The sequence below is a fragment of the Cupressus sempervirens genome, chromosome 11 (genome assembly GCF_028749045.1).
Source record: "Cupressus sempervirens isolate cs-2001-9-10 chromosome 11, ASM2874904v1, whole genome shotgun sequence".
NCBI lineage: Eukaryota > Viridiplantae > Streptophyta > Pinopsida > Cupressales > Cupressaceae > Cupressus > Cupressus sempervirens.
In genome coordinates, this window is record NC_143128.1 from 700,978,573 (window position 1) to 701,001,611 (window position 23,039).

The following is a 23,039-nucleotide window of genomic DNA, read 5'->3' on the forward strand; positions in this document are numbered from 1 at the left end:
ATTGACCTTTTGGTCTCTGTTAATAACAAGCAAATATTTTTCAATTACTTTGTAATATGGTATCATAGCGTAGTTGATTTTTTTTTGAAAATAATAATTTTTTAATTGAAATTTTCAGATCGTTATTTTTTAAATTAATTTTTCCTCATTTACCTGCTTCAATATACCTGACATCAGCTAGGGTTTTTAAGAAACCAGGTTTTGCAAAATTGCATTTTTTTTCTAGCTAGGAATTTGGCAAGTTTGCAACTCGCGATTTTTTATCTCCTCTACAAAATCGCAACTTCAATATCAGAAATCATGGGTTTTTATCCTCAAACATCAAAGGTTTTGTTTGCAAATTTGCGTCTGTTGTTGCTGAGGCGTGTTCTTTTGACAAAACACGGCATTCATTAACGTGGTTCTCTTGATATCGCGCGTCTACTAAAATCACATTTTTTTGGTAAAGAATCTGTTCTTTTTTGCTATCCATTATTCATCATTGGTGTTGTCCCTGCAAAAATGCCTCTATTCTGAAAAAACCGGGCATCTTTTCAGCCTACAAACACCATTTTTCTGCAATTTTGACCATTAATGGCTACCAGCTAGGGTTTTTTCGAAACTCTAAATTCTGAGCTCGAAATTTTTTTTTGATTTCAAATTCTTGGTGGGTTTTTCAAGAGCTCAACTAGATTGTTGTTCGATTTTTTGGGTGCCTTGTTTTTCGTGTCTCAACTTTCGAGCCAGTGGATCTTGAAAATGACACCATATTCCTTTTGGGTTTTTCAAGCTCTCTTCTAGGTCACTCTCTGAATTTTCTAGGTTTTCCATTTTTTCGCCTCAAAGAACATGCCTTCACAGATTTTCACACTTGTTCATTGAAAAATGTGCCATGGCATCTCTGACAAACATTTTTTCTCGAGCACAACTCCAAATTCAATGGTCAAAATTATGGCACTTGGAAGTAGCGGATCATCACCATTTTTGAATATCGGAACATCGATCAACATGTATTGGGTGTTACGAAGCATCCAACTGCTCCTAGTTCTGATCAAGATACATGGGATCTAAATAATCGAGAGGCAGTGATGCTTCTCAAATTATCCATGGCTAATGATCAGCTTTCTCAGATTCCATTTGGCAAGACAATTGCCAAGATCTGGACACTCTCAAAGGTTTTCATGAGACTTCTGACAAAAGCATAACTTTCTTTCTAAAAAACACTATGTTTTCTATTGTCATGGATGAGCACACCTCGCTCCAAGCACACTTGAATCGGATTCAAGAAATCCATGATCAATTACTTGCCATTGGTCGCCAGATGGAGGAAGAGGATATTGTGGTTATCGCTCTTCGAAGTTTACCAAAGTGTCACTCTTCAAAGTTTACCAAAGTCCTATGAGCATTTTATTGAGACTCTCAACATCACATCTTCTGGTGTTGATTTGAAGTTCACTAATCTCTACACACTGTTGCTTTAGCAAGATCGGTGGAAACAACAGTTTGGTAGCAGCTCCAATTCCACCTCCATAGAGCAAGCCTTTGCTACAAAATATTTTCAGAAGGATAAAGGCAAGTTTCAACAGCCATCTCAGTAAAAGTCTTCTTCTCCAACATCAAATGGTTTCCGAAAGAAGAACATTCAATGCAACTACTGCCACAAGTTTGGACACATGAAGGTTGAATGTCGGAAACACTTAGCTACACAATGTACGCAATCAAGTTCGCAACCCAAAGCAAACAATGCAGAGCACACTGAGAAGACAAAGTTTGCCTTTTACACCTTCATGGCTAAAAGACCTACAGATCATGTGAAGTCGTCTGCCTGGTACAGTGATTCAGGTGCCTCTCGTCATTTCACTTACCACAGAGATTGGTTTACTAACTACCAGCCTTATTCAGACTGTTATTTTTGGTGACGGAGAAGAGTACATGGTTGTCGGCAAAGGCACCATTCAGATTCAGTCTGCTGGGAGGAATCTCATATTCCTTGATGTGTACTACATTCCAGGGATGGAACTAAATCTACTCTTAGTCAATCAATTGTTGCGACATTCTCCACACTTGGATGTCACCTTCAGTTCACATCAGTGCACCATCACTGATTGGGCGACTCAATCTATTGTTGCAGTGGGTCTTGAGGATCATGGTCTTTTCAAACTTACTGATTTTGGTGATTCTTGAGACTTAGCTATGGCTTCTCAACAGTCTTCTATCAACATAGTTTGGCATCAGCAATATGGGCACTTAAATGTGCATTATCTCTCATAGCTTGCTCGGGATGAGCTTGTTCTTGGATTGCAGAGATTCAGACTCAACAAGTTGGGGTTTGTGATGCATGCCAGGCTGGGAAGCAACATGGCACACCTTTCACCAATGGCGATTTATGACGAGCTTCTCAAGTACTTCAGCTTGTTCATGTCGATATCTGCGCCCCTATGGCCACTCCTATTCTTGGGTCCAGGTATTTTCTATTGTTTGTTGATGATTTCAGTAGAAAAAATGTGGGTGTATTTCCTTAAAAAGAAGTCATGCATTTCCTGTATTTTAGAAGTTTAAACCTTTAGTTGAAAAAGAGTCTGGGAAATCTATTATTACTCTTAAATCAAACAATGGAGGGGAATTTTGTTCTAATGTTTTCTCTAGCTTTTTGGATATACATGGCATCAAACGCCAGTTAACCACACCCCACACGCCACAACAGAATAGTGTAGTTGAACGTCAAAACCGAACAATCACCGAGATGGCTCAATCCATGCTCAAACACAGACATGTTCCAAAGAAGTTTTGGGAAGAAGTAGTTAACACTGCAGTTTATCTACTGAATTAGTCACCAACAGTGGTAGTCAAAGGTAAAAATCTGGAAGAGGCCTGGTTAGGTCGCAAGCCCAGAATCAGTCACTTGAAGGTTTTTGGCTCCCTTGCTTTTGTTTGGATTCCTGATGCATCATGCACCAAGTTGGATGCCAAAAGTCAGAAACTCATGCTTGCTGGATACAGCAGCCTTCACAAAGCCTACCGCCTGATCGATGTTGAGACATCCCATCTCATCTACAGTCGTGATGTAGTCTTTGATGAGCAGCAAGGACCATTCATGCCTGTTTCTCCGATTCCTGATCCAGCAGCCCAGCCTATGAAGTCGAATACAGAGGGGCTGTTAAGGTAGGATGTGAAGCTGTTTGGCTTCGTCGGATGCTTGGAGATATGCAGATGTCACTAGCACAACCAACTACTATGTTTGTTAATAATGAAGGCGTTATCAAGTTAGCACGAAATCCAGTCTTCCATGAACGAACCAAGCATGTGGATGTTCACTGTCATTACATACGACAGCTGGTTGAAGATGGAACTATAGATTTGCAGTATGTTCCTACCACAGATCAAACTGCAGACATTCTCACCAAGCCTCTTGGCCTTGATAAGTTTGTCAAATTCAGAGGACAGCTTGGTGATCTAGATAGATTAACCATTAAGGGAGGGTATTACTATAATAGATAATTGTCTATTATTAGTTAATGGTAATCCATTGTAAATATCTAGTTAACTTTTGTTTCCGTTCACTTTTTTAGCTTTCTATGTTAGAATAGAATATTTTTATTCTTTACGATCATTTCCTAAGAAAACATCATTTTATTCTTTTATATATATTGACCTTTCGGTCTCTGTTAATAATAAGCAAATATTTTCCAATTACTTTGTAATAATGCACCTAGAAGGAAATTCCTAATATTGACAACATTTTAACATTCTTTCACAATTCACAAAATCAAAATTTCACAACTTTACCCTCAATTTCCAACTTTCACAATCAAAACACTTCAAATTGATCAAAATTCCATATGAGCTTGTCACAACTTCTCAACTATTTGGAAGACTAAGGGAACTTCTGCCAAGCCAAACTAAACTAACAAACACCTACGACAAACTAAGCTAAACTCTAACTAAGAAAAATGTGGGGGTCCCCATTTGCAATGAGGCATGTGAATTTACAAAACAACACTAATATTTTCGAGGTTATCGAGGTTTGGTGGAGAGATAGCAAGTCGGCTACTGTTACATCTATGTACTCCTTTCTAAGAGGCTTCAATATGCAAAATTCATGCTAAAGAGATGCAACAAATCCTCCTTTAGTAACATTTTCCATATCAAAAAAACATATATGGGCTAAGACGGAGGAAATCACTTGTCAAGTTAAGAATAAGGGGTTGGATAAGGAACTCCTAAAAGAGGAATATAAATGCTCCAAGGACTTGACAAAGTGGGGGTTTCATGAAGAGATATTTTGGAAGCATAATACAAAATAAGCTAGCTCCAGGAAGGTTATAAAAATACTTTCTTTTTTCATAACTCAATAAAGGATTGCAAATGCGGTAATGTTTTTTTTCCATCACTTTTTCTGAAGGGGAACAACTGAACTATTTTCCCTATTTTAAGCTTCTAGAGGGCTTTGACAAGGTGATCCTTTGTCTCTTTATCTTTTTATTTTGATTGTTGAGGGATTTGAATGTTTGTTCAAGCACTATAGATAGAGAGGGCTTATTTAGGGGTTGGTCCAGAATAGAAACATTGATCCTCATTCTCACCTTTAACTTGTGGACAATGTTGCTCTTAAAGGAATGGTCAAGATCAAGGAAGCTTCTATATTTTGGAAAAGTGTTGGACATTTACACTTCTGCTTTAGGTCAACAAATTAATGATGAAAATCCAATATCTTCTTTTCCTCACTCGAGAGTATGTTCATCATGAAATTGCTACAATTCTCCAATTCGCTTCTTTTCCTATGAAATGCTTTGGTGTTCCTCGCTTTGTTGGATGTCCTTGACATGAAACTTTGAAAATAAAAATATGGATTGAGTTCGTAAGTAGGTGAGCCATTGGGCTTTTTGATGCCTCCTTTGGTACTTGCTTAACTCTCTTAAAATTTATCCCACACGCTTTGCATATTTTTAGATTTCTTTTATTAATTGCTTCTAATAGTTTTCTCAAGGTATTTGATAGTATCATCCAAGAAACTCTTATGAGAAGGAAATTACTAGAAATGGAGTCTACCTAGTTGGGTACAAGTTTGCAGGCCCTTAAAGGGAATTTGGCTTGCAATAGATATAGCTTAATTGTCAAGCTTTACCTTCAAAATTATATAGAAGATGTTGTAAAAATATTGATAAGCCATTGGCAAAACTTCTCAACTTCAAAGACTTGGTAGGTGTCGATGAGGTTGATATTCCACAAGTAGAGTTGAATGGGACAAGTGTTTTGATTTAGAAAACTATATAAAAGCCAATAGACGTAATAGTGCATTGTTCTAGGATGACTCTTGGGACAATTACCCCCCTACTATTTCTCCCTTCCCTCAGTTTCAATCTCTTAGTGACTTGTTCTTGGAAGCTAGGTAGTCCAAAGTGATAGATTTTAAGCAACCCAATCAACTAGGATGCTCCCTTGTTTGTAGATGGAAAGAACCCCTTTAGGAGGTCTAGTAGAGGAAAGTAATACTTTAGCTTCTATTTCGATTGTCAGACATTACAGCTCTATTGTATAGTCAAGCACTCTTGTTTGGGGTCATGATCCAAAAGATGAGTATTCAGTATCTCTTGGCTATCATTACTAAGTTATGTGAAGGGAGGAAAACATGAAATTTCCTTGGTGGAAAAGAATTTGGAACAAGTTTGGTTGGCCCAAGTGTAGTTTTCTTATGTGCCTTTAATGCCACAACAATGTAAAATATTAGAGACCATAGTTCCACGGGCTATATATTTACTTTATGGTTACTAGGAAGAGTGCTCTAGTCATCTATTTTTTCAGTGTCCTTTTTCAGTGGAAATTTAAAGTTCTCAGTGGAATGTGTGGAGCAAACAAGTCATCCATGCTACTTCCTTGTTTCAGTTTTGGAATATTATGAGAGGATCGCCTACCTCTACTCTATTTCTCTTGGATGTGTGTGACTTGGGACCTTCATTTATTTGTTGGTATATCTAGATGGAATGTAATCACCAAGCTTTTCAAGGAGGCCAGAGGGGAGCATTGCAAGTGTGGTGTAAGATCCAAAGGTATGAAAAGGAAACTATAGAAGATAAATTTTCTTTATGGATTGCTTACATCTTCTGACCTTCAACTTGTTAGATTTTAAAGCTTTGTCTCCCATCTTCCTCTCAGGTTATGCCTGAGGATAGATTTCAAAGGTCTTCAAGTATGACCAGATCTAGAAGGTGGTTTCCTCCTCCCTTCAGCTTCCTAACTATGTACGTAAACGAGTCTCTCAAGGTAATCCTAGTGCTAGAGAGATTGGTGAAGTTGGTCCAATTCTTGATCTCTATGCATATGGGTCTCCATTCCAAAATATGATGGAGGCATGGGTGATTTTTAGGCTTTTGATCAATCTTGTTCCACGGGTTGGAAAAAAGTTGTTTGTGAAACTAACTCTTTGGTTTTAATCTCTCTTCTCAACAAGAGGAACTTTTAAGAGGTCCCTTGGTGTTTGGTTTTGGTAGCTCAGAAAATTTTCAATCTTGCTAATAAATTTGATTCTATTTCTTTTATTCACATCCCCAAAGAATGGATATGGTGCTAGATTGTTTTGCTGAAAAGGGCTCTATGGGTCCCGGTGGTTGGATTGTGGAAGAACATTTGACTCAAAAAAGCTCAACAAATTCTCAAGTTGATTAATGAAGACCAAGGCAATTGATTGTGGCTGGAGTAGGTTCAGCCATTTTATTAATGGTGGTTTCTTGAGGTTCTTCATGTATTGCAGTGTTTGGTTCTGTGAATACCCTTGGTGGATTCTCCTTATGGTGCTTTCCATTCTAAAAATGGCTATCTAGAAGTGTATATGGATTTCACGTATTTGAATTTCTCTAATTAATAGAAAAAAAAAAATGCCAAAAACAAATGCTGCATACAAATTCAACAATTGACAGATTCTTCAATTGAGTAGAATTGGACTAATATTTCATCTACTTTGTTGAGCACAATTGCTTGGGTGTTAAAAAAAAGTTGAGGATTTGATCAACGTGCATTCCAAATTGTCTCGTGTCACATAGAATGCCTAATTATAATGAAAAGGTGACAGAATTTGGAACAAAGTCCTAGGTGTTCTTATTTAGATACTATTGTTGCATAATGTACCAAAGTCTCTATAGATGAGGCAACTTTTGCATGTGATATGGCTAGTGGGAGTAGCACTATAAAAAATTGTGGTTCAAATGAAATTGAACAAAATATTGACATTGATGCTATTGACGAATAACAATATGAAGATTGATTGTAATTTTCAATATATATGGGCATTTGACAAATCGCTGAATTTTGAATTTACGCATATTTTCATTTTGCAAATTATGAAGTAATTGTAATCTGTTTATTGGGTATTATAAGTATCATTGTTTTTATATTTTATATTTCTTAAGACATATATATATATATAGTCAAATGGGGAAAGTATCATACTATTGTACTTGGGATGCCAACCAGTACCAGAATTGGCAACTTTGATTTCTAGTTTACAACAGCAAGGAAAAATAAGTCACAATCTGCAAACAATCTAAGGTATCAATATACATCTTTGAATTTATGAACAAGAAAACTCATACATTGGCAATAGCGCAAATGGATGCAAAATCTGATTCGCAAGTATTTTCATTTTCACTAATTATGAGGTATTTAAATATTTTATTTATTGGAAATTATGCGTATCACTGTTTCTATATTTTATACTTCAAGTATTGTTAATAGATGTTATATTTAACCAAGCCTGCACCTAACTCAAGGAAGGAAAAATGATGTACTGTCAAACCTGGGACCCATTCCCAGACCAGAACAGGCAACTTAGATTTCAAGTGTAGTTTACAATGGCAAGGAAAAATAAGTCACAGCTCACACACAAGCTAAGGCATCAACATACTTCTTCGGTTACATCACTGAGTTTATAGATGAGAAAAATCATAAATAGTGCAAAAGGATGCAAAACCTGATTTCTAGTATAGCAGGCACATGCTTGTCATTAACAAACTATACATTGAATGAAAGTCATATATGGCATCTCGCAGCCACAACACATCAGGTTTCAATCTTATATATGTTGGTATCAGAAGTAATTTGTATTTCTTGAGCACATGGGTGAATTCTTAAGCTTTGTTGACAAACTGTATGTTAGAATAGTCAAGTCAATGACTAATCATTCCCTCTGCAACAATAATTCCAAAAAACATATTTGGAGAATAGAGTAAAATATTCAGAGTCCTTGTTTTGAAGTAAAATGATGCATTTGTCACAGCTAAGGCAATATATAAGAGTCCATGGTAGTTAAATATCTCTATTAGAATGACACATATGAATTCAGAAATGTTGATTGCATTCTAATGCTAAACAATGATTGCTTCTACCTAATGGAGACCTATGTTTACCAATAAACTTGCTCTAGGCATATTTTTAAGTCTCATATAGCTTGAGGGCTATTAACTTGTTCTTCAAACAATCCCCAATTATATTAAGTTCATCATACAATATAAAAAATTCTTGTTCACCACCATAAACTCCAATTGTTATAACATGCAATAATTGCATGGTTCATTTCAACTATGTCGTCAGAACAATTTATTGAAGTTTAATCCTTAAGGAAATTCAAAAGCAACAATGTAAAGAAACATCAAAGGTTAAATTTTTTTATCTTCCATGGTTCTCAATGGAGAGTTGCTAACTTTGACCCTTGGTGAAATAATGTGGCTTCTTGCCTGTAGAGCTTATAGGCAAGGTTCAATAAATAAAAGATATCACACAATATCCCCGTTAATGGAGCAAGGGAGCGGAGGAGAAATTTTAAATGAAGTTGCTAATGGGGATGCGCAGGGGAATGAGGATGATGATGGTTGCTTTGCAGTTGTATAGTCTTTTGCTAATGAAGGCCTTGGCCTAGTTTATTTATGTGGTATATCACATCTACTCCCGAGCATGGTTTCGTGAGTCCGAGGCTTCATGTTTGGCCCCTATTTCTACTCTAGCCTAGGGACTTTGTCCTATGTATTGTACAATGGGGGTTTACTTTGTGTGTTTGAGTAAACTTGTTTTTTTCACAATGGGATCTTTAGATGATGATGCTGACTATGTGAGACGAATGTGGCCTCTGTTTGACATCACTGTTTTTGTGCTTCTATTGCCACTCTTTTGTCGTAGGTAAATATTGTGTAGCCGACAGGATGTATGTCGTCAGTAGATATTGTGTAGCTGATGGGTCCCTTCAGGAAGGTTCTTGTTATGTAGCCGACAGGTCCCTTCGGGAAGGTTCTTGTTATGTAGCCGACGGGCCCTTCGGTAATTGTTATGTAGCCGACGGACCCCTTCGAAAAGGTTCTTCGGAAAGTATATATACCCCCTTCGGGAAGCATTGTAATCATCTTATCAAGCATGATGTAACATCTTTGGCATATGCAAATAATAGGAGTTCTGCTGTTCTTATCTATTGCTTGTATGTATTAATTTCTTTACCCCAGTACGGTAAACATTTGGCGTCGTTGCTCGATGGACTTGGTACGCAGACAGACGGATGAAGACTAAATGCCGAATCAGTTGAACAAGAATAAGAATAAGTTGAAGGAAAAGGACGAAATACGCACCGCACAGGAAAATTTAATTTTGGCACAACAAGCTGAACACAGATAAAGATTTCAGCAAGTTACTGACAAACACAAAAGTACTAAAAAATTGTTGGAAGAGACTCGACAGCGGCTCGATTTGGTGGAAGAAGCAAGGGAGGAGTTTCTGAACCTGCATACGCTAAGGGAAGAGAATCCAAACGGAAGGGGATCGACTCGCATGGCTCGGAGTGCCGAGGAAGCACAAGCGTGGAGTGAACTCTTCATCCGAGATATACTTCCAAAACAGACAGCTTCGGTTGACGAAAACCCTTCTTCACCAAATAGCACGACTGTTGAAAACAGTGCAAGTGTTGGAAACAATGCGGGTGTCGAAAATAGCGCGCGTGTGCAGAACAGCGCAGGTGTGCAGAATAGTGCGGGTATTCAGAACAGCGTAGGTACACAACAAAACACACATCCAGTAATAATGGCAGGACCAAAAGAAAAGTTGCCTAAATTTGATGGTGAAGGAACCACCGATCCGATTCGACATTATAAAATATGTGAAACGATCTAGAGGGCGAATGGCATAACAGATACAAACGAATGGGTCCGACAGTTTCCGGCCACCCTACGAGGTGTTGCAATTGATTGGTTTACTGATACAGATCCACAAAAGTTAAACAATTGGAATAATATTAAGGAGTTTATCGTAGATTTTCAAAAATTGCGCGACGATAATGAGATTGTAGCGGAGATATTCAATACTAAGCAAGGGAAGAATGAAACAGTCTGAGTCTTTGCCAGGAAGTTGAAGGACCTGATCAATAAGATGGAGAATAAGCCGACTGATGGGCTACAAAAAAGATGGTTCATTGAAGGCCTTCACCCAAAGCTGTGAAAGAAGATGAAGATCATGCCACCATTGACATACACTGAAGCGTACAATTGGGCAATGAACCTCAAAAGTGAGCAGAAGAAAAAGAAGAAGAAGAAGAGTAGCTCATCCGATTCAAATGACGAGGAACCTTCAGGAGAAGATAGCAGCGATGATGAAGGTAGCAGCAAGAAGGTTCGCGCTCTTCAAAAGGACATGATTCGGACGATGAAAGAGTTGAAGAACATGCACAAGGAGAGCAAGGGCAATGACCTATGGTGCACGGAGTACAAGAAAGAAGGCCATACGAAGGGATCTTGTCCGAAAGATCAATTTTGTGAGATTTTCCAGATCATGGGACATTCGATATAGGAATGCCCTTTCAACCTGAAATCAAGAGCACCACAGCAAGTGTTCCTCACGCAGGAGGCATCCGCGTCAGGAGGGAGCGAGAACACTAGTACCGAGGGTGCCACATCGGGAGGATATAGAAATAACCGGCGCGATCAAAACAACAACAACAATAATGGCAGAAGGAGTCGAATTCAGTATGATGCGAATGGGTGGCCGATAGTTCAATGTTGCGCATGCAATTTGTGGGGCCACTACGCCCGAGAGTGCACAATGGTGAACACACCAAAATTGTTATGCAGATGGTGCAGACTTGGCGATCATGAAGATGCTAAGTGCCCGAAGTCGGGAGTATACTTGATCAACGTCAGGACAAACGAAGAAGAGGTTTTCGCCATCACTCGGAAGCAAGCGAAGGTACACCCTGACCCAACGGAGGAAAAGAGGAGACTAGAGGAAGTACGGGCAGAGATCCAGAAAGCAACGCAGGCAAAAACAACACACTTGAAGGACACGACTGGTACTTCCGCACGACACTGCACAAAACAAAACATCGTACGACAAATATTACAAACCGAGGTACCCATCAGGATAAATGATCTGTTGCTCACTATGCCTCAACTCCATATGGCACTCACGAATATAGCTCCAATTGCTAAGCAACCAGTAGAGCAAAGAAGGGAGAAGGAAGGTGGCGCAAGTGCGGAAGATCTGATGTTGTTAGCCCTCTCATCTGGATGCCATCCAGCAGTAGTCGAAATGGGAATTCTGGGGACTGTTCTGACAAACACAATTGTGGATGGAGGGTCCGGTGTTAATGCCTTACCGGAGGATACCTGGAAGAGGCTGGAGCAGCCGACATTGTGGCCTCCTACATTCCAGCTGCTAACGGCCGACCAACACAGAATCAAACCATTGGGAGTCCCGACAGCACAGTTAATATCGGAAGACAACCGCTCCTGCTCAACTTTGTCATGATTCCATTGAAGCGAAAAGCATATGATGCTATTCTAGGCCGGCGGTGGCTAATACAAGCCAAGGCGAAACACAATTGGAAGAAGAATACTTTATCGCTTAAAAGCAAGGGGCAAAAATACATCCTTGACTTACACACCCAAATGGTAGGAGAAGAAGCTCTGTCATCAAATTTCGAAGAGGAGGATGAAGGGAGGCAGCGTATGGAACCAGATCAGGAGGGAGTCCTGCGGTTGGAAGGAGGATCAACGAAGGACGATTTGGATTCTGTCAACGGTCTTTACCACTGGCAAATAGAGGACTACGAACTCTTTCCGAGCTGTAATATGTTAAGGGTGGACGAAGGTGAGAAAAAAGAGGAAAATGAATGTACGGAGGAAGACAGAGAAGTGGAAGAAGGAAAGGCAGTTACGGTTAAAGTTGAGGGGAAGAACATACAGTACGAACCTAGAAAAAGAAAAGATCCCACCGTTCGACTGCACAGAAAGAAAATGTTACATCGAACCACGAATATAACAGAAAGGTGCCGACAGCACAAAAGACACATCATACGGTCTGCACAGGAAACAAAGAGGAAGGGTTCAGCAGTACGGAGTACAGGTTCTAAAATCAAGAATGCACTTATTGACAAAGAGTGGCAGCCGATGGAATTTATGGTACCGAGTGTCGAAACCAAGTTGGACGATATGGAGAGATCGTGTAACTTAAATAAACTTCGACGATTGCAAGCAGAAAGGGCTATGGAGGTGACACAGAATAGGCGGAAAGCATAGCACAATAAACACTTGAAGCTGAACAGGTTTTAGCCTAGACAGTGGGTGTTGAAGTATGATGGACGAAATGAAATCAAACCAGGGAAGTTTAAGGTGAAGTGGGTTGGGCCATACCAGATCCGAGAAGTGGGTGATAATGATGCAATTAAGTTATGGACACTAGACAGCAAAGACATACCAAATACAGTGAATGGGTCGAAGTTAAAAATATACTATGAAAGAAATGGTCCCTCACCAACAAACAATTGAGGAAGGAAAAAAATAGCTGTAAGTAATGTATATATGTTAGTAGAATATAGAAGTTGATAGTGTCAAGTAGTGAAACAAGAAGGAACGGCAAGCAAATTTGGAAATGACTGGAATTTTAGGCATTACAAAGTAATGGGTAGCACAACCTGGCGTACAGCTTTAGCAAACACAATATAAAAACAGCGTTTAAAACAATAATCATACGGCCTTATAAGAGCAAAAATAAAGAAAATATTAAAAGTTTAGACACCGTACGACAATTACAAAGGAACATACAGTGCAGACCCCGTTTAGATTTGACAGCTTGCTGATGGAATCCCTGTTGATGTACAAACTTTCCATTTTGCATGTTTTGGTACGGTACTACATATGGATTTGGCATACGGATTTCAGTACGAACATTGGGGATTATTGCTATTGCCACCGTACGGATGTTTTGAGTTGGCCACCGTACAAATGTTTCAAGTTTAGTCACCATACGGACTTTTCAATTTACCATACGGATCTCTACAATGTAGTGTACTATACGGATTTTGACAGTAATGCTTATCGTACGGAGTGTAAACTTTAATACGTAAGGATTTTATATTATGTTTGCCTTCTGTTGTTGGTGTATGGATTCAATGCTTGAAGTCCCCCGTACGGATTGGAGATATCACGAAGACGAAAAGTCTGTGTACGGTCTTTTAAGATGAATCACCGTACGGTTTTTTAGTATGCGTATGGACAAGTAAGGTGAACCACCGTACGGATTTGTTTTGCTCATTCCCATACGGACTTTATTAAGCAATTGAAAACATTTATTAAGCAATTTCAAACATTTAATGCACATTGTACGGGTCTGTAAGGTAATATGATAAGGACATATAAGGCATCCATACGGTGAGTAAATGGAAGGACATTTCATGCGTTACTAAGCTATCGTATGGTAATCCAGTTTGGTGTACAAAGTTTGAAGTTCTCATTTCCAGTTACTGTACAGAAATAAAGAATACAGGAATCGTACGGGCAATTACAATTTATCTTCTGAGGCGAAGCAGCATAAGGAAAGAGTCGAGAGACCGTCCAATAGTAGGAAGACTATGGCAGATGCAATCAATTGTGCAGTTGTACATTGGCAGCATAGAGGAAAGGTGGTAGGAGGTTTTCTATAAAAAAAAAAAAAAAAAAAGATGACAAAACGAAACAGTTCGGAATGAGTAATGCATGATGCCAAAGGGAAGGGTAGACATAAGCAGTTGCCAGAAAGAGTGTGGGATTAGAAGAAATCGCAAAAATAGTGTGTTCCATACAGTTTTCTGTGGGTTTCGAAGTGCTGATTTGGTCTTGGCGGCGAGGGGTGCTGCCCCTCGACCTCACCCTGTATCACGACAGGGAGCGCGCCCGAGACACTGCCCCAGGACCCCATGGCGGCATTGCCACTCAACCCTGCTGGGGGCAATGCCCCCTAGACCCACAGTCATTGTGGATTATTAGTCGTGGGAAGTATGACCAATTGATGAGACCTAAAGCTGTGCAGGCATGGAATGTCTGTGTACCAGAAGCACTTGGAGTAGGTGTTGGACGTGAGGCTATCTTGGTGAATGCATAGAGAGCTCAAGAGGCGCTGATCATCCAGTTGGAGGCAATACAGTGACACTTGACTCAAGTACCCAGGCGTTGGAAACAGATAAAGCAGCACGGGTGGCTATCAAGGTCAGTTAAGGAGACAGTATTGTGTTAGCAGAGGCTGCAGATGCAATGTGGTTTGGAGACCAGTTTCGTGCAAGCATGAGACAAATGTGAAAGTGATGTGACAGAAGTAGATTTATCTTGTTGTACTTAGTCAGTTAATGTATTTTGTTTGTTAATTGTCTCAAATATTTTGTAATTGTCGTCCGGAGACGACTTTTTCTTTTGGGGGGGATGATGTCATAGGTAAATATTGTGTAGCCGACAGGATGTATGTTGTCAGTAGATATTGTGTAGCTGATGGGTCCCTTTGGGAAGGTTCTTGTTATGTAGCCGACTATAGCCGATGGGCCCTTCGGTAATTGTCATGTAGCCAACGGACCCCTTCGGGAAGGTTCTTCGGAAAGTATATATACCCCCTTCGGGAAGCATTGTAATCATCTTATCAAGTATGATGTAATATCTTTGTCATATGCGAATAATAGAAGGAGTTCTGCTATTCTTATCTGTTGCCTGTATGTATTAATTTCTTTACTCCAATACGGTAAACATCTTTCAGTGGCTGAGTCCTGTTTCGGTTTTAATGCTCCGTGTGCAGCTTTAAGGAAAGAATGGGTTCGTCCCCTTCTTGTCTTCAAACAGGCTTGATGCCCGCACCATTAGTCTACTAATTGTTTTATTCAGACCTGGCCTGCTTTGGCTCGGGTGGAGGATTGATCTTTAGGCGATTTTTGAGGCTAGCGTTGCCTCTGTATTCCTTACTTTTTCTGTTTGGTGTACCCATCCAATGGTGGCTTTTGTGGATGTTGTTTATCCATAAAGTTGAAAAAAGACTTATTGGTGCTGGTGAAGATGTGCTCTGTCTGCGTGGCGAGAGATTTGTTTTGGTTGTAATTGTTTGGTCCATGAGTGTGTGAGTTCCTTGGCCTACCAGTGTTGATGTGAGCTTTGTTTTTGCCTCGATTTTGGTTGTGATGTTTTCAGTTGAAGGGATTTATTCCCTTTACACTGAAGTTGGTCCTTTGTTGGACTTTTTTGGGTGTCTCTATTCATTTTCTCATCAAAGGGCTATGTGGGTCCTTTCTACAATAGGTGCTTTCTATGGTGCGTATGTTGGCCTCTCTTTCCTTATTCTGGAAATTGGATTTGTAGCTGCTCTAATAAGCACAGCATGGTCACGGTTCTTTGTTCTTGCTTCTTGGAAGAGTGATCTCTCATGTGCCTCGGGTGGTGCTGGCAGCATCTTTGGGGTGGTAGTTGCTCAAGCTATTGGAAGACCACTTGATTTACTTGTGTCGGTGAGTTTGTTTGGCTATGATGGCCTCAGCCCCTTTTTCTGTTCTGCTTTAAAGATGAGTCTTGGCACATTGCCTTGAAGGAGGTCAATTTGTTGGTTTACAATGTTGGTGCTATGTGGGTAAGCCTTGGCATTGGCCAAGGTTTGTTGGTAAAGTTGTGAGTTTGTAGATGGTGCCTAATCTGGTTTCAGGTGTTGCATTGTCTGGCCCTTGGGCTTGTTATGGTCTATGGTTGTTTTTGGTTGAGGTTTACCACTATCTTTAGGTTGTTCTGCCCTTGTTGAGGTATGGTTTGTTCTGTTGGTTGTGGTGAGGGCCTGACACATTCTATTTGCTTCTTCTTTGGCAGTTCCTATGGAGGGGGCAGCATTCCCTATGAAGGAGGTGACTTGCTTCATGAAAGAGCACGTTCGTCACTTTATGTGGCCTTCTCCTTTCTATGGCTGCTTGAACATGGATGGATTCATGATAGGCTCTCCCTTCCAATGGTCTATTCCTTTTTTTGTTTACAGATGTGGGATCCTTTCCTATTGAGATGGAAAGCAGCTTTCCAGTTGGAGGGCTGATTTTCTATTGGGATGATACTGCTTTTTATTACTAGATGTTCTTTTAACAAAATGGTTTTGAATACCACTTGTTACCCATTGTGAAGGCTTGGGGAGCCTTTCAGAATCTCTCCGTTTGTTTGCCCTACTTGTTGTGTTGTTGGTTGTTTGTTGTTAACGTCCTCTTTTGGCCGCTATACTGTGAATGACTAGTTCTGGCCCCTAGTTCTCTCAGTGGCCTTTTTAAGTAAGGCTAGTAATCAGCAGGCAGTGTGACCTTTGTGACCTTGACTGGAAACAACCAGCACTTTTATTAATATGTTGTTGAATCTCTTGACAGTCATTGGGTTGTGATTGTGTAAGGGTCAGCCCCATTAGACTGCTGAATTTAATCAAAAACATGTAGACTTTAAGTGAAGGCTGTCATAAAAACTGCATTGTTTTATATCATGATCTTAAACTATAATTTTGTTAATCCATTTATACATAATATTAGTCATAAATGTAATAATCCCTAAGGACACAGCATAAGATCTCTATACACTTGGTTAGAGATACTAACAAATTGAGGAGGTGAGGAATAATATTGTGCGAAAGTGGTCCCAATTTTTTGTTCTGGTCAATTCCGGTTTGTCCATTTTGCTTTTCCTCAGCACCAACATTGTCTGCCATACAGAAGGCAAAACGTTCAGTTAAATCTGAATAACTTACAGCTTTTTATCATCCAGAAGGAAATGTGACATACATAAATTCAAAACAGTTTATGGTTTCCTTGTCATCCACAAGGCAAGATATTACTTTGGTAGAGAAAAGCTTAGATATATGCAAGCATGAAATAATCAAAGATAGCAGGTTTCCACAATCCATAATTATGCAGTATATTTCTAGGATTTGGTTGCTTGAACTCTCTCATCCTGATGGTGGTGTTGGGTGTATATGTGAAGCCCAACAGTCTTCCATTTATTATTCACAATTTATTATTGTTTTCTCTCCAATTGTTTGTCGCTTCATTTCTTTTGAGACTCTATATATATATATTGGAGGTTCATTATTGTATGTTGTATTCAAAGAGCTGAAGCTACAGCTGTGATGTAAACATTAATAAGAGATCTTCCTTGCAGTGTGGACATAGCCACAATTTGTGGTGAACCACAATAAAATCGTGTGTTTGTGTTTTTCCTCTTTCTTGTTGTTTTGTTCTTTTCAGTTTGCACTTTCAATGAACTTCACAATTGGTATAAGAGCTTGGCGTAGTCGCTGAAATCGATTTTAGTGTTTGAAAATCCGGATTCATTGAAGATTTGCGAGTGCAGAAATTCTCAGGACAAAATTTCAGTTTATGGAAAGTTTAGATGCATTCGTTGCTAGTCAAGCAAGACTTGGCAGTAGCAATTGATGGAAAGCAAAGAAACTAGCTGTTATGAAGGATGAAAACTGGGATAAAACTGATGAGAAGGCAAAGGCAACAATCTTTCTTTCTTTATCATAGAATGTTTTATTCAATGTACACAACGAATCTATGACCAAGGAAGTTTGGGATAAATTTCAAAGTATGTACAAAACGGCCTTAGCTGCAAACAAAATATTCATTATGAAGAAGCTCTACAAGCTGAAAATGAAGGATGGAACTGCAATGTGAAATCATATAAACAATTTGAACACTTTATAATGTCAAGCAACCTCGGTTGGCATGACACAAGATTATGAATCTAAAGCTATCATCTTGTTGTGTTCATTACCTGACAGCTGCGATCCCATTGTTACAGCAGTTAGCACTTCTAACTCCTTAAAGAGCAAGTTGGTCTATGATGAACTAATGGCAACTCTACTTAGTGAGGATATGCGAAGAAGCAACAAGGAATCCTCATCCGGTGAAGCCTTGACGGTTATTAGCACCGAAATTAGAGGAAGAAGCCAAAATAGGGGAAGGAACAATCATCATAGAAGATCAAAATCAGCTAGACGCTCGAAGTCAAAGGAGTGGAAAGGAGGAGACTGCTGGTTTTGTGGCAAAATTGGTCACATGAAAAAGGATTGTAGAGGTTATAAAAGAGCACAAGAACGAGTGCAGGAAAGTCAAGCCAACACCGTCTATGACAAAGATGATAGTGTACTGATTTTATCTACAACCAAGACTACTTCAGCCTCATGGGTTTTGGATTCCGACGCATCATTTCACACCTTTCCATGTACAGAATACTTCTCGAATTATCAAGAAGGCAAGTTCAGTGAAGTATACTTGGGTGATAATAAAGCATGTGAAATAGTAGGCAAAAGAGATATTTTATTATCTTTGAAAGGAGGTGTTAACTGGCTTTTAAAAGATGTGCATCATGTTTCAAAACTAAAGAGAAATTTGATTTCCGTAAATCAGCTATACGCACAAGGTTTTGTCACTTCTCTAACCGATTCATGGAAAGTCCCAAAAGGATCCATGTTAGTTGCAAAAGGAGACAAGATTGGAAGTTTATATATTGTTGAAAATATCGTTGAAGTGGGGGTTGCCATGACAGTTGAAGATAGCGATTCAGAATTGTGGCATCAAAGGCTCAGTCACATGAGTAAAAAGGGGGCCTTGCTGTTATGCATAAAAGGGAGCAATTACCGGGGCTGAAATCAGTTGACTTACAATTTTGTCCACATTGTCACTATGGAAAACAGAAGCGGGTCAACTTCTTGAGGACTGGACATGAAAAGAAAGGCACTCCCTTGGCACTTATCTATTCCGATGTGTTTGGACCCACCGAGGAAAGCTTTAGGGCCCGTTTGGTTGCTGGAATATCACAGGAATAGGTTTTGAAAATTAGAATATGTTTTCAATTCTTTGTTTGGTTGGCGGAATTGGAATGGAGAATAGGATTACGTATTCCCATTATAGCCCTGTTGCCTGGTTATAAAATTCTTTAAATTTTATAAGCCTCTGTTAATTTTTAAAACTTGCCTAGTTTTAAACATCAAATTGGCCATTCTACCTTTGAAATTTGCAAGTCTTTAAGCCTCCGTGTCTCCGACTCGTTCTCAGCTCCGCACAGCACTTGAGATCATTGAGATCCAGCTTCTGAGCATCAATATATTAAAGGTTAATGATTACCTTCAAAAACGCGTATTTCTTAACCTTTAACTTCTCGATAGGTTAATGTTAACCACCAAAAATGTGTCTTTCTTAACCTCCAAGTAAAAAGTTAATATTAACCACTAAAAATATGTTTTTCCTAACCTCTTCAATAGGTTAATGATAGCCACCAAAAATATGTATTTCTTAACCTCTTCGAGACGGTTACTAACCTGTTTGAAATTCTTCCATGAGAAGTCAAAAATGTAAATGGGAGCCCGACTTTATGAAGGAATTGGATTGGAACATAAAATAATCTGATCATGTGCAAACTGTTGTCTTCACCAAGTGCAAGATAAGGACGTTTTTGAAGAAGCAATAAAAGCACGCCAAATATTTGACGAAAATGGAATGCTCTAAATACAGGCTACGCTCAGAGTGGAAGAATGGGTGAAGCACAGAAACTGTTTGAAGAGGTGTAGAATCAAGACATAGTCTCATGGAATTCTATGATTGAAGGATTCCGTAAGAGTGAAAACAACAAAGCGGCCTTAGAGCAGTTCTATCGAATGTATCAGGCAGGTTGGAAATTGAACCAGTCTAGCTTTGCTAGTGTCCTCTGTGCATGTGCCAGTTTAGCGGCTTTGGAACAGGGCTAACCAATTCAAGCTCATGTTTGAATCATCCAAACATCCATGTCTCGAGTTTGGGCTGACATAGCATATCACGTGGGCTGTTTATCTTCCCAACATAGTGTTATCGAATGACCTTCCTTGGCAATTGATAATCCACGCGAACAATGGACTTGGAGTTTGAAACGAATATGGAGAGTGAGCAAAGGTGAAAGTGATATCAAAATATTTTATTATTTTGATGAGCGGGTATGTGAAGGCGGAAAGAGCGTGACAACTTGGCGGGCACGATGAAGAAACAGATAAATTAGGTGAAGCTTAACCGATGTAAAGGCCAGCGAGTGGAGCGAGATGCGGAGACAGTTTCAAAACGTGTGATCCACCTCCATCGCCAAGCTTGAAATGCTCGAAATCTTGAGCCTATCAAATAACAATTTCACAGGCCAAGTCCCCTGTTCCGGTTCAATCAGAAGATGAACAAGCCATCCTTCCTTGGAAATCCAGGATTGTGCGGTAATTGTTCGGGATTGAATGCCTGTTCATCAAAAACCTTAAAGCAACACCTCGACTTATGCGGATGTTCCGAGTTCAGTATAAAATCAAAAATGTTGGAAACAATGGCACAACTAGAGTATTTGACCCTGTCTGGTTGAAGGCAAATGGAAGGGGTGCCTTGTAACAAAGAGACCTTTAATATCCTGATTACACATTTGTGGGAGATCAGATAGACATCGGATGCAATGAATTTGTATGAGGAAATGGGAGGATATGGATGTTCTCCAAATTTAAAACTTACGTTATTCTGATTAGAAGCCTGTTCCTTGCAGCAAGAGTGGTCGAGGGCCATGAAATGCTAGGAAAGATGAAAGAAGCTGGCTTTGAAGCAAGTGATAGAGATTACTTTGAGCTCGTTAAAGTCTTATGTAAGATTCACAGAGTAAGAACGAGATTGGGATTTCATAATACCCCTTACTTTTTAATATCGACCTCGAACTCTGCTAATTATACACTCTCACAACTATGCACGGTGTTCCCATAGGATGAAGAATGTAGCACGACATACAAGTGTTTGACAAAATGCTAGTGATATGTTCGATGTGTGTCCTTGATAGAGCACTTAAAACAGTCATACCCAGAGGGATTGAAATGAAGAGCGCAAGTAGTGTACTTCTTCTTGTTCCTCTGTTGGATGAAGGCTTTGGCACATCAGAAGCAGCGAATCGAACAAACTAAGACTCTCTCTCAGAAGACATATCCTTGCTCTTGGTCTGCCAACTCAACAGATCGCCAAACCACAATTTACAAACAACAGGATTTGAGTCAGTGAAAGAAAAGGCCGAGCCGGAGCTATTGTTGAGGCAAGTAGTTTTTCTTTCTTGGAGATTCAATGACTGTTGGGAATATCCCGGAGCTTCATTATCAGACAGAGAAAGATTGCCCACTTGGAGAAAACCATCTGTTGTTGCAATATCACTGTGACTGCCATTAATGGCGACTTCAGGAGTGGCAGAGCGTTGCAATGGACTCCACCGAACACAACTGCTTAATCACCATTGTCCCAAATGCTAGGCATTAGCATCTCTTGGCTTGAATCCTTCGGCATAGCTACACACTTGAACATTTGCTCGGGTGAAGCAGACTCCATAAGCTCCACCAAACCCATAGACACCGCTATTGGAGCTCAACAGCAGAAGTCATGTTCTGGACTGTCTTTATATCATCATCTTGCTCCATCTTTTTAAAAAGAAATAGTCATCTTGAAGAGAGGAAAAGATCACTGAAAATTTCAAATCCTCCTATCTTTATACAAAAGCTAGAAAGCGTTTCATTAAGTCGATGCTATCTGCTACAATAGCTGGTGATTTTCCATTTGTAACAGTATTAAGTGATGTAGGCATAAAGTTTGCACCGTATCAATCAGGAAACCTAAGCAAAATAAGCTTTAAAAGCACGATCTCCACTTTCCTCTTACCCAAAATAACAATCAATGACTCTACAGAGACAGTATTGAGGAATCTTGCGGCTTTTAAACTTACTTTGTAGAGGAAGGAAAAGCCTCTCACACGGTACACATATCTGATGGATAGATTGATTGATACAGAGAGGGATGTTTCCATGGGAATTGTTTGACACAATGTATTAACCTTCAGTTTGTAATATAGAGGAGATGTTATATATTGGTAGTGATAGAACACTCCAAACCAGCCCATGGCGAGTTTAGATTCAGGCATCCATGGAAGCAATAGGTGAAAGTAGGAGGCATGCTTTGTCACATGGCTTATTCTGTGCTCGCCTAACATGATTGTATTCACTCCCTACATGAGAAATCCAGCTTTAGCCAGTTTGAATCCACAAAGCCTTGGTTTTATAAAGTGGGCATGGAGGCAGCAAAAGTTATGCATGAATTGAGTGAGAGCATAAAACACATGAAGAAATGTCCTCCTCTACAATCCATGATAACCCAAACGAGCATTATGAAAAATCAGTGCATATTGGCATTACAATAGCTCACCTTAATGAAGGAGAGAAGAACGATGGTGATATGAAGATGCAGCGTGAAAGTACATGCAACGTGGCCAAAGGTGGTGAACTATTTGCCACCTTTCCTTCACTTCTGATTGAGATGGTAGGCAGATTGGAGCATCTTGTAGATAGTATACGTGAACTTGGGAAGGTTAGTGTGTTTGAATTTTAGTTCACATATAATCTATCAGAGGAATCAATAAGGATCGATTATTCAATCATCTCCTCAAAATATCTAAGGTTCAAGTTTTAGAGCATATAGGTTAATTTTGTTGAGGTTAATTAACCTCACCCAAATCACGTATTTGGGAGGTGGTTATTAACCACGAATAGGTAGTTATTAACCTCTATGTCTATATAAGGGCTCTTTTGAGCTTTGTAAAGGGGACTTTTTGGTTGAGAAAATAAGGGAACACTATGCTGAAATTTTGATCCAGGGATAACATTTGGAAAGTATGTACACTTTTTATTTTCTGAATTGAAAAATCTCTATTGCTTTCTTGGTGCAAGAAAATAATGGAATGTGCAGTTTGAGTTCCCTCTTTTCG

General features: G+C 39.5%; 2 protein-coding genes across 4 annotated transcripts in view; one reads left to right on the top strand and one right to left on the bottom strand.

Moving 5' to 3' along the window:
* Positions 1-23,039, bottom strand: part of LOC149531618 (uncharacterized) — an 83,864-nt gene that overhangs the window by 59,201 nt on the left and 1,624 nt on the right. For 2 of the 3 annotated variants that reach the window (XM_089810595.1, XM_089810596.1), the window contains exon 2: positions 16,847-16,949. The exons of the other annotated variant lie outside the window; for it this stretch is intronic. In XM_089810595.1, coding sequence (XP_089666721.1) covers positions 16,847-16,949 — 103 coding nt within the window. The remainder of the gene's footprint in view (positions 1-16,846; positions 16,950-23,039) is intronic. 3 annotated transcript variants of the gene reach the window in all.
* LOC149531619 (uncharacterized) overlaps positions 1-23,039 on the top strand; it is a 68,273-nt gene that overhangs the window by 14,208 nt on the left and 31,026 nt on the right. The window lies entirely within an intron of this gene.